Source organism: Silurus aristotelis, assembly GCF_946808225.1.
Source record: "Silurus aristotelis genome assembly, chromosome: 14".
Taxonomy (NCBI): domain Eukaryota; kingdom Metazoa; phylum Chordata; class Actinopteri; order Siluriformes; family Siluridae; genus Silurus; species Silurus aristotelis.
Window position 1 is genome coordinate 24,454,917 of NC_139587.1, and position 12,743 is coordinate 24,467,659.

At 37.7% G+C, this 12,743-nt stretch overlaps 2 protein-coding genes across 4 annotated transcripts; one reads left to right on the forward strand and one right to left on the reverse strand.

Annotated features, from left to right (window-relative positions):
* Positions 1–758: 758 nt before the first annotated feature.
* Positions 759–5,493, reverse strand: coq9 (coenzyme Q9 homolog). 3 transcript variants are annotated; one of them, XM_083561132.1, is made up of 9 exons: positions 5,342–5,493; positions 4,665–4,893; positions 2,996–3,131; positions 2,764–2,906; positions 2,474–2,558; positions 2,061–2,165; positions 1,579–1,734; positions 1,450–1,503; positions 759–1,203 (listed from the first exon to the last, which is right to left on the reverse strand). In XM_083561132.1, exons 1-9 carry the CDS (start codon positions 5,397–5,399, stop codon positions 1,168–1,170), a joined length of 1,002 nt encoding a protein of 333 aa, XP_083417258.1. In that variant the 5' UTR covers positions 5,400–5,493; the 3' UTR covers positions 759–1,167. The 3 variants fall into 3 exon arrangements, with proteins under 3 accessions (XP_083417258.1, XP_083417257.1, XP_083417259.1); XM_083561131.1 differs by having other exon boundaries at positions 4,665–4,896; positions 5,342–5,471; XM_083561133.1 differs by having other exon boundaries at positions 4,665–4,890; positions 5,342–5,451.
* A 125-nt stretch (positions 5,494–5,618) lies between these two features.
* ciapin1 (cytokine induced apoptosis inhibitor 1) lies at positions 5,619–10,818 on the forward strand. The gene is made up of 9 exons (XM_083561144.1): positions 5,619–5,749; positions 6,516–6,678; positions 8,178–8,321; positions 8,688–8,770; positions 8,874–9,024; positions 10,010–10,083; positions 10,284–10,402; positions 10,531–10,612; positions 10,706–10,818. The coding sequence occupies exons 2-9, from the start codon at positions 6,522–6,524 to the stop codon at positions 10,814–10,816; spliced, it is 921 nt and encodes a 306-aa protein (XP_083417270.1). The 5' UTR covers positions 5,619–5,749; positions 6,516–6,521; the 3' UTR covers positions 10,817–10,818.
* Positions 10,819–12,743: the final 1,925 nt, after the last annotated feature.

A 12,743-nucleotide genomic window follows, 5' to 3' on the forward strand; every position in this document is an offset into this window, starting at 1 on the left:
AAGAAGATCTGTGTGGAGGAGTGGGCCAAAATCCCTCCTGCAGTGTGTGCAAACCTGGTGAAAAACTACAGGAAACGTTTGACCTCTGTAATTGCAAACAAAGGCTACTGTACCAAATATTAACATTGACTTTCTCAGGTGTTCAAATACTTATTTGCAGCTGTATCATACAAATAAATAGTTAAAAAAATCATACATTGTGATTTCTGGATTTTCTTTTTTAGATTATGTCTCTCACAGTGGACATGCACCTACAATGACAATTTCAGACCCCTCCATGATTTCTAAGTGGGAGAACTTGCAAAATAGAAGGGTGTTCAAATACTTATTTTCCTCACTGTATATACACATTTCTCACAGTGTAGACAGTCTGTTACACAAGACAATGAAATTCTTATTTTGTGTATCCACCGAGCGGCATAATACAAATTATGGGCGAGCGTTCGATATATAGAGAAATGGACAAACAAATAGAGGAATGCAGACAGATAAAGAGATGTACAGACAGGTAGAGGAATGGACAGACAGGTAGACAAGTAAAGAGATGTACAGACAGGTAGAGAAATGGACAGACAGGTAGACAATGTAAAGGAACAGACAGAGGAATGGACAGACAGGTAGACAGGTAAAGGAACAGACAGAGGAATGGACAGACAGATAGACAGGTAAAGGAACAGACCTAGAGGTAGAGGAATGGACAGACAGGTCTTGATACAGAAGACATGGCTTTGTTGCATTAAATCAAGAAACCAATCCCCAATGTTTAATGAAAACTTTAATTTCAAGTATAATAAACATTTATTGTTCTGCAAAGTTTATACAGAAAGCAAAACCAAAGCTCCTGTGAGCAGGGTCTAAATCGGGACTTATCAACCTGCTCTACTGAATATTGCACACCTAAAACACACACCTTTCACTGTATTCAGAAGCGTGTGAATTTTTAATTAGTTCGATTATAGTAGAGGTGCAGAGCTGGAAGATACAGATCAGTCATACTCGAGAGCTTTGGCACACAAAGCCTATTAATGTGACAGAAGAGCACAAATTAAATAATTTAATCCAAACTATGTTCAAAATAACAGCAAAGTGACTCGCGATGGAAAATGATCAGATGCGTTGTGGCAGAAGAGCATGACAGATGAAGGGTAGTTGAAATGGAGAACTGGTTTATCTTCTCTGGTTCAACCCTGTGAGGTTCTTTAGCTGCAGAGGGTGGGGGGGATAAGTGAGGGGGAAGAAGGAAAAAAAAAAATAAATAAATAACGCCGGTGTATCATGTACTTTTCAACCTTCACATCTACATGCTTACTTTTAGATTAGATTTCTTTTTTGTACAAACACAAATTGCATGCACAATGTTCTAAATGAGAAAACGCAACACCTTACACACAATCTATCTATCCATCCATCCATCTATCGAACACCACAATACTGTAAATGGTCACTTACTGTGACCGCAGCACCCATCAAGCCCTGAACTACAGCCTCTCCTGTTGACTGCACCTACAACATAACAGGCTGAGTGAGAAACCAGACGTTATCAGAAAGTCAGTCACAGTTCAGGAAATTACTCAGTACCTGTTTAGCCGCGTTCGCTACGGTAACCACGTCCTGGATACGGTTGTTAAGGAAGGTCCAAGTCTGCTCAAAGTCAGGGGACGTGTCCTGCAGCATCACAAGCTCCGTGGTGTTGTAGATTCCCGTTAATGCTGCGCGTCGCGAGTACCAGTTCAGCTAAAAGATCAGGAGGAGAAGAGCAGGGGTAATCATGCTACTGTTCTGAAATATCTAGCTATAGCTCTCATCCATCCAAACACGTTTATCTACCTACCCTTATCCATCCACTTCTCTCCCCCTCTCCCTCCCTCTCTCCATCTATCCTTTCTATAGCTATCCCTATATATTTCTCTTACATTCTCCATCCAAATCTTGCTTGCTTTCTCTCTCATATACATACAACAATATGAGAGAGAGCAAGAGAGAGGAAAAGAGAGTATTGAGAGCTACAGTGGAAGAGTGTGTGTAAGGAAGAGAGAATAAGGGGGAGGGGGAAGACTCACATCTGTGGAGCGATCTCCTGCGTAGTACCAGATGTCATCCACCATGATGGAGAGGTGCTTGAGACTGTCTGGGATGTTGTGAGGTAGCAGAAGTACACTCATTGCCTACAAAGCCATATATTATATATAAACACAAACATTTCCGATCCGCAGTGCCTCTGGAAAGTGTTCACATTTATTCCAAAACAGATTAAATTCATTTTGACCGAGACCTCATATAAACACGTGTGCATTTCCGTATCATGTCCAATTAACGGAATTTCCAACAGTTGGACTCCAATCAAGTTGTAGAAACATCTCAAGGATGATCAGTGGAAACAGGATGCACCTGAGCTCAATTTTGAGTGTCGTGGCAAAGGCTGTAAATGCTTGTGTACATGTGAATTTTATTTTATACATTTGCAAAAAATCACCTGTGGCCAGGTGTCTATGTAGGGAATCAGCATCCGGAGGCGGATCTCAACTGCATCCTTCAGGAACTCGGCTGTCGCCTTCTTTCTGAAAGACAACAAGATAGAAATCGGTACCACAAAAACATCAGATGAGAGCACATTTTTATGTGAACCGTCATTTTTCTACCAAGTCTGGTTCTGCTACATTACCACGGCAACCCTCGGGTGACTTTTTGCTCGATGTTCTTCTATAACCAGCTTCAAATACATCCGAGGGCTACTTCGAACTTAAACACACTAAAGATACTCACTCCGCTTGTCCAAGTTGGACCTGGTTAATTTGCTCAGCCAGAATGTCTGCGAGCTGAGAGTTGCACTGGCTGATGAAGTGTAGCACCAGATCTCCTGCGCCGTTATTAAACATACCGGCTGAGGCACCAGACAAGCCGAGAGTCTGAATTACAGCACAAAAAAAGAAGGACAGACAGTTAAACACTCCACAAAGCTTTTGGTACCAATCGTATCATGACATCGTGGACACACCTCGGCTCCTGCAGCGACGGCTTCCAGTGTCCAGCCGTGTTCAGGAACAAACTCCAGCGCAGCGTTGAGGATGCGAGCCTGCAGCTGCTCCTCCGTCTCATAATCCTCCGCCTGCTCACCGCCCTGACCCTGATAACTAACACATAACATGGATAGAACCTCAGACCAGTAATAAAGCCTCATTATTTACTTATTTTCAGTTTTTTTTATTGGCATGACAGACAAAAATATGCCATTAAAAAAAAAGAACAAAAATTGCTTTGTTTATCAGCATGATAATTGAATTTTTATTTTTTTTTATGTAATAGCAACTTTTACAACCCTAACCCTTTTTTTATACACAAGATAGCAATTTTTTTTAATTACATGATAGTAAAATGTATTTTTTAATTATTATAATTTTTTTTTATTAGCCAGTGTTTATCCATTTATTTATTTCATTTGCTTGAATAATTGATTTAATGATAGTTGCTTGTAATTTTATTAAACAGAAAATGGATTTTTTCCACAAGATTTAATTTATCAGATTGGCACAAGAGTAGGGCTGCAATGAACGATAATTTTCACATTTTTATTTAGATGGTTTGCTTATTATAAAACACTTATTCAAGGTATTTATGTACAAAAGTGTACTTAAAAAAAATAATAAAATGAAAAAGCCACATCTTTAATTTAGTCATTATAAAGCTTATAGTAGCTGCTTGTCTCATGAGGGATTTTTCCTATAAAACAAAGTCGCTTATGCGGTTTCTGTTATATATATATATATATATATATATATATAAAAAAATACAATACAAATTTAAATCAGCATTTGTATTGTTTTTAATGATAATTGCAGATAATTGACAACCATGTTTAAAATAATCGTTAAAAAAAAAAAAAAAGCAGTTGTGATGTAATCATCTGAAATACAGCATTTAATTTAGTATATTTTATTGATATGCATAAATTAAATATACAAACATTAAAAACATGGATTTGAACGTAGTAAAGCCGCAGTAAATAACGTATTAAAACATTAGTTATTGTTGTAGTAGAAAAATGCTATAAAAAGAGAAAAGAGAAGCACCGCAAACTAATAAATAAAAAAAATAGGAAAAAAAATAGGAAAAAACATGCATTTGTGTACAAAATGCATAAGCATTCATTTAACAAATAGTTGTTGCAACCCTACGCAATAATTTATTCTTATTTTATTTATTTATTTATTCTTATTTTATTTATTAATTTATTATTATTGTATTTCTTAAATTTTTAGTAGTATTTTATTTATTGATTTATTATTATTATTATTATTATTATTGTATTTATTGATTTATTAGTAGTAGTATTTTATTTATTGATTTATTATTTTTATTATTATTCTATTTATTAATTTATTATTATTATTATTATTATTATTATTATTATTATTGTATTTATAAATTTTTGGCAGGTGAGCAATTTATTTAGCAGATTTAATATTTTCTTTACTAATAGATGCATGTGAATGTATTTGGCTACTGACAGCTGTGCATCTTTTTCATTTTACAGACATGAACGCGTGTTTTCATGAATGCAAACGGCTGTACAGTAGATCCTGATTAAAAAATAGATAATTGTGAAAAAAATAGATCCCTGGTGTGAATCTGCCATAGTCAAGCTGCTGCATGGTGGACTTTCTAACCTGGTGTTAGACTGAAGTTCCTCCTGCTGAGTGTCAGGAGCACAGGGTTGCTCTGTGGAGCAAAACGTCTGACCGGTTCCTGAATCCTGGGTCTGCTGGTTTTTATGTTCAGACTGAGATGGTGTGTTCTGGTGAACTTTGGGGTCATCAGTAAGTTTGAGGAAGGCGGTAGAGTGGAAGGTTCTGGTCAGTGAGAGGTATTGGGGATGAGGTCTGCTCTGGAGCGCTACTGCTGGAAAATGCATAGATAATTTGACATTTAACAGGATGGTTTCATGCAAAGTTGAAAACACACACAAGCATGTTTGAAACGTTGATGAACGACGTTTCAGGGATGACAAAAGTTCAATTACTGCTTTAAAAACACGACTTTGGAAAGTTGTTGTTGTGCAAAACGTGAAGGTTTCGAATGAATAACTTTAGTATTGCATTGCAGTTTGTTCGTGCAGGTCATGTTGCATCCCAGTTGATGATCTACAAACGTTTATAATCAGATCACAAGCAATACGATCAACTTTATAAAGTTACTGAGACTCGGATGTAGGTCACCTTGCAACATGAATCAGATCACACTAACAGCAAGCAAAGAGCGAGACGAGTTCTTATCAGAAAAGGAAAGAAAGCCTTAATATGCTAAAACAACCGGGACAGAAAGCGACTCGCAATGCCCGGCTTACCGCTGCGGATGCCCCATAGAGCTCTTCCAGCGCGCAGGCCTCGAACCAGCGCCGCCATAACCGCCGTGCACCGAGACGCGTCCTTTTCAGCATAATAGTGTGAGCCGCGGTGACGCCATCAAGGCGCGACTCCAGCAACCGAGGCTAGCGTCGTTTACTACAATACGAAAGCAATTAAACAGAGCGGTTTTTTTTTTTAAATGTTTCGCTACTATTTAAATGTCACGCTCCTAATACATAAAAAAAGCCGAATCATTTTTTTTTTTCACGCGACTAGCCAAAACCGGCTAGCATGCTAAGGTTAGCAACGAAAGCGTCATCATATCGCGACGAGTGAATAAGTCGGATCGTAGAGTAACGACGCCGATTTGGGTCCTGAGTCCGGATAATATTTGATAAGAAAACTTTGTAAGTACTATGGATTTTTTTCTTTATGAATATATATATCAAACTATCTCATACGTGGATATCTTTATAATATGTTTAATGAACGTTTTTTTGTTTGTTTGTTTGTTTGCTGTTATTACGTCACATTCAACATCCAAGACAAGGTTATTGTAGAATCAACTTTCAGCACTTAAAATAAAACGCGATTCGTCAAATGATTTTTCAAATCTTTTCCAAATTTGTCTTTAATTCAGAAATTCAATGGTAATCTATATATAAAAATAATAATCCTGTGAGAAGGAACCCACGTGAGTGAAGGTGACAATGGATATCAAAAGTTCACCAACCAAAACAAAAACCACCCCGGTTAAAAAAGTAGGATTTTTTGTTCTATCATTCAAGTGGAAAACAAAAGTAACAGGGATAAAAAAAAAAGACAAAACTTACAGTTACCTGGTTGTCTCAGTGTTAGGACTCTTTTAAATGTGTCACATGACTGTGCAAAACGTTCAAAAGTTAGTATCATACCTGCATTTACTGATATAATGGACCAACCGAGAAATGGGCGTCTACCAACCTTTCCTCATGAAGTCAACATTGAAGGTGGTCCTGGCATGCATAGCCCACTATGTTTGGGGGAACACTATGTATATAAATTAACAATAAAACACAGTATGTCTGTTTAGCTGGTAGCATGACTCATGACAAACCACAGTCAGTTTCTGCTGAGTCAGTGTCCACTGTCTTGTGTTAGTCACTAATATAATAACTGTTTTTTTGTCGGCAGGTGGCCATGGCAGATCTGGGACTGAAGCAGGGAGATAGAGTGTTGGTGGTGTGGACCCACCCCTCCTCTCCTACAGCTTTGAAGACACTGGCTGAGGGTGTCAGTGCTGCGGTTGGTGAGCAGAACCTGGTGTCCCTGGAGAACATGGAAAGGCTCCAGATATGTGAGTTCCTACAAAGGATCTTGGACAATTTTTTTTTTTGGTTATATCTGGATGTACTGTGGTGTATCTATCTAACTTCTGAATGCATTGTCGAGTTCATGTTTTCACTGAGGTACCACGTGATGAACGTTCAGTAGGGATTATTTCCAGGTCATGTGCGATGTGAAGGGAAAACATTGTATAATGGCGCTTTAAACCGAATGGAAAAAATGTTTTCATGGGGACTTATGACTGAAAATGTTAAAGTAGTTATCATCCACCTGTTTTCACTGATATACTGATTTGGATGAACTAAAACAGAGTATTGGAAGTGCAGAATGTCAACAAAAGCAGCTAAGAAATTGACCAGAGTGGAAGAGTGGAACATGTAGAGCCAAACAGACTTACCTCGTCTTACATCCTTAGTTCATTCCAAAAATCTCAAGTTGAATAAACCCGAGACACTGATACCCCATAAACCCCTATAACGACACTAATACAATAAGCCGCTCAATGGTTTCACATTTTACCGTATTTTCAAATTGTTTGTACATTTTCATTGAATGATCACAAATGTTGATCCTACTTTTATACCAAAGACTGTAGAAAGAACATTTACTTATAATCTTATACTCCAGTACTCATGTTAGTTTTCACTCTCCAGTGTTCTGTATTGTTGAAAGATTTATGATTAAACTCTTGATGTCACCCAAATGAGGATGGGTTCCCCTTTTGAGTCTGGTTCCTCTCAAGGTTTCTTTCTCATAACATCTAAGGTAGTTTTTCCTTGCCACAGTCGCCACGGCTGCTCATCAGGGATAAATACACACCATTCACCTTAACTGTTGATTTCTGTAAAGCTGCTTTGAGACAATGTCTGTTGTGAAAAGCGCTATAGAAATAAACTTGACTTGACTTGACTTGAATGTAAAGAAAGTTCTACTCGATGCCAGCAAACCCATCACCCTTTTTCTGATCATTATAGCCACCTTCTTTTCCAACGATGGCGTTTAGTAGCACAAAAACTAGCAGTAGGATTTTTCTTCTTAGCCATGGGGTCACAAATTCAACACAAACGAGACACCGCGAATAACACGTACCAGAGAGACTTGCAGTTAAGGGTTAACGGCTTTGATCACTGGCAGCTTAATGGTGCTGGGATTTGAACTTATGACTTTCCAATCCAAAGTCCAGTCCCTTAAGGAATGAACTACCACCACTTTTTAAATTTTATTTAAAGTTTATACGTTGCGTTATTTTTATTTGATGTATTCTAAAATGTAATGCAGGTTTTTTTGAATTTTTTTTTATTTTTTTTTAAATTTTTTTTATGGGTTTTTAACGTTTGACTACTTTTTATTGAATGTATACAAAATGTAATAATTAAATGAGCAGAAAAAACCTCCTTAAAAGTTTTCGAGAAAAAAAATTTGACAGAAAAGTGATATACTAACTGATATGTTAATGTCACTGAACCTCACGGAATCTTGAGTTGTAAACAGTTTTCCTTCCTGTTTCAGCCTCCCACTCGGCTTCACGTTACGACTGGGTTCTCTCTCAGCTGCTTCCTGATACTGCTGCAGTGCACAGCTCGGAGGTTCTGGCCGAGATAGCCCGGGTCCTGAAACCTGACGGGAAGCTGGTGCTGGAGGAGCCGGTTACAGGTGAGACTACTGAATGCTGTAAATATCAAAGTATTATAAATAATTATAATCGACATCAGCAGGCTTCAAATCCATGCAGCCTCGCTCCAAAATGCACTTTTGCGTTGGTTGTGTGTCTGTAAACCTTTGGCCAAGTCTGTGTGTACAAAGTGTATTGTAGTACACAAAAAATTGCTGACAAAATCCATCATGATACCAACGATATCTCCAAACATTTTTATCATGGAATTATTTTTCACGATACCGATACTACATTGATATATCGGCCAGTCCTTCGCTCATGTGGTTTTGTGTTAAAAACGTTCTAATAAACTTCTCAGTTAACAGATGGGTAAAGCAGATGAAATAATAAATTTGTGCGTGCAGGTTCCGAGGAGGTGAACGGATTTCGGACAGTTGGAAAGCTAGTGTCAGCCCTTAAACTATCCGGCCTGGTTTCCATCACAGAGGTGAGAACATTGTTCATTAATTATAAATCCGATGCTCCTACTAGGGACACAAAGGACAAAGCCTGTTATAAACGATTTGGCTAACTTGTAGTGAAATCTGTAGGTGAAGAGTGAAGCCCTGAGCCCTGAGGTTCTCAGTCGGCTCACAGACGTCCAGGGGAAATCTCTGTCAAGGGTGCGAGTATCAGCTTCCAAACCCAACTTTGAGGTCGGATCGTTGTCTCAGCTCAAACTGTCCTTTGCCAAGAAAACAGGTTAGTCTATACAAATGTAACAGTAAATACAATTGCAACAGTCCGGTATTGTTGATACAACTATCACTATCTAAGAGCTTTCAAAGGTAACAGTCTATAGAAATGTAACATGTTTACAAATGTAATGGTCAGGTATTATCTATACAAAGGTAACAGTCTTAACAAAGGTAACAGTCTTAACAAAGGTAACAGTCTTAACAAAGGTAACATCTATACAAATGTAACATCGATACAAATGCAACATGTATACAAGTGTAGTGGTCAGGTATTATTTATACAAATGTAACATTTATACAAATGTAACATGTATACAAGTGTAATGGTCAGTTATTATCTATACAAATGTAGCAGTCTTTACAAATGTAACATTTATACAAATGCAACATGTATACAAGTGTAATGGTCAGTTATTATCTATACAAATGTAGCAGTCTTTACAAATGTAACATTTATACAAATGCAACATGTATACAAGTGTAATGGTCAGGTATTATCTATACAAATATAACCTTCAGTACAAATGTAAGTGTAATGGTCAGGTGTTATCTATACAAATGTAACATCTATACAAATGTAACATCTATGCAAATGTAACAGTCTATACAAATGTAACATCTATACAAATGTAACGTTCAGGTATTATCTATACAAATATAACCTTCAGTACAAATGTAGCAGTCTATACAAATGTAGCAGTCTATACAAATGTAACAGTCCGGTATTATCTATACAAATATAACCGTCAGTACAACTGTAACAATCTATACAAATGTAAGACGAGCTCCTGTTAATGCTCGATGGTCACAACTTCATCAGTGGATATATTTGATGCCACCTTTCAGAAATGTCCAAACAATTTGGCTAAAAATAAAATATATCAGCATTTTTACCAAATACACAATCATGAACAGTTGATGAAAAATGACCGTTTCTGTACCACATAAGCGATGCGTACTCATGTATTTATTTATTTCTTGTTTGACAGAAAAACCAGCCCTCGATCCAGGAGCTGCCAAACTGTGGACTCTTTCGGCTAATGACATGGACGACGATGATGTCGTGAGTACAGATTAGACGTTGCATGCGCCATGCCTTGGAAATACCACACTGCTTCATTTTCCAGTTTGAATACAATGCAGAAGCAATAAACTAAAAAAAAAACTAAAGCAGGATAAATAGGGACATGTGAAGGAAAGGAGACACAGTTTTTTTTATATGTTTATTGTTCCTCAAGACAACATGCTCACTTCTCCATGTAGGACATTATGGACTCCGATGCTCTCCTAGATGCTGACGACTTCAAGAAGCCCGACCCCGATTCGCTCCGAGCAGCCTCATGCGGAGAATCTGGAACGAAGAAGAAAGCCTGCAAGAACTGGTGAGAAAGCTCGAAGCTTTGTCTCTTTCACAAATCTTTCACAAATGATTGTTTATGAGCTCGGGCATGATCTGCCATTATGTAATTACCCTAAGCGCTGATTTGTGTGCGGTCTTTTCTCGGTGAAGCACGTGCGGACTCGCCGAGGAACTCGAGGAGGAGAGCAAAGCGGCTCACAAAGCAAGTCAACCGAAATCTTCCTGCGGAAACGTGAGCGTTTTAACTCTGAAGTTCTATCTAGACCTTTAATCCATTCTATGCTTCTATTTCTTTTCACGATATTTTCATTTTTCCGTCTCGCAGTGTTATTTAGGAGACGCTTTCCGCTGTGCCAGCTGTCCTTATCTCGGCATGCCTGCATTCAAACCAGGAGAGAAGGTCGTCCTCGCCAACACACAGATCGCAGACACATAAAATACTGATTTCCCCAAAGCACCGAATCATTCCTTGCATTTATGGTCAGGAGTTAGATCTAAAGAGACCATGTATTATAGTATGTAAGCCTTAACAAATGGATCCATTGAAATATTCAAACCTGACCATGTTTCGACCATATTTATGTTGTGCTCTGTGTAATATAGAACGGCATTTGATGCAAAAACATAAATAAATAAAGATTGCACACAGTTTCAGTAGGAGTGTGTGATTCTGCTTCTGAAATGATGCAATGCAAACAATCCAGTGTGTTGAAGATAGTTAAAGCAGCATGTGTGTGGGAGAGAAAGTCGCCATCGAGCTTTAATGTTCACTCACGGTTTGATCCTACTCAGGTCGTGGTGGAGCCGGGGATTTTTGAGAGTCGTGAGAAACCTGATTAGGATTTATTTTTTAAGATTATCTCTCATTTGGGAGAGTGTGTGTGTGTGTGTGTGTGTGTGTGTGTGTGTCAGTGATGGACAGTAACGAAGTAAATATAATTCGTTACTGTTCTTTAGTATTTTTTTTATCTTTTACTTTTAACTTCACTACATTCCAAAATCAAATATCTTACTTTTTTACTCAACTACATTTCAGTCGTTTCTTTTTATTTATGCGTGAATACAAACTTAACTGGTTAATCACGCAGCAATCAACCAATCAGGGTCGAATTTTAATTGCCGCTTGGCAGTGGCGGATTTAGACGTGGGCGACGTGCAGCCGGACAGAGCGGCATCTTCGCAAAATCAATCTCTTTTTTTTTCATTTGCGCCATTTATTATATCATGTCACGGTGAAGCTGGTTGGGACTTGAAGTCTGCACCCACCGCCTATAGAAATTCACTCATACACTCAGAAAGGAGAGGCGGGGTTTGGGTGAGATCACCTCAGCCTTCAGGGAGAACTGACAAGACGTGGAGTGACGTCACGTTAGTGAGGAGAGCGGAATCCAAATTAAAATTATAGAGGACAAAAAAATGTCTAAAATGTCTACAAAACAATTCCAATGTTTGGAAATCCAAAGACTAATTTAAAGACATTTAATATTTAAAAGACACATTATTAAGGATATTGATGATTTATGAATCTTATGGCTACAATTACCCAAGTTGTTTGGTTTTTGGTTCTGAGTTTGATAAATTGTGCACAATGACGTGGATTTCATTGTGCAGTAAATGCATTTGGGGTCTTTTTTTTTTATTATTTTTTTTACATGAAATGCAGCTCTTAGAAATGTCTCCAGATTTGTGGACTTGCTCTGAGAATATATTTTACTCATCCAGTGACTGTAGCAGAAGCAGAGAGGAGCTTTCCAAAGCCAGAACTAATCAATGGGGGAGACGTTGGGTCATGGCGTGGTTCACCCAGTGCAACATTCAAGCTAGATCCACCATTACCAGTTGGTGGTATCTAATTAGGGTTAGGGTTAGAGAATTCAACATCAGTTCAACATCAAGCAGAACATTTTGAGTGGAATAAATGACCAAAGAAACTCCTGACTCCAACTTTCCACAACACTGGTGGTCTTAATTGAAAAGAAGGTTTTGGGCTCATGATATTTAACCCATTATTATAATTCTATTAATAGATTGGTGCACTAAGAGTAACAGTCTTTTCACATACACTGAGTTGATTAAGCAAAGAGTCTTGCGATAAAAATTAGTCATTATATCCACAATAAATCATAGTATTGTACTTGGATACTAGAATACATTTAAAGTCAAATACTTTTACTCAAGTGCGAGTTTAAAGGGACACTTTTATTGGAGTAATTCTTAACCTACTGTATGTCTCCTTTTACTCAAGTACATGCTTTGTTTACTTCATCCACCACTGGGGTGTGTGTGTGTGTGTGTATGTGTGTGTGTGTGTGTATATATATATATATATATATATATATATATATATATATATATATATATAT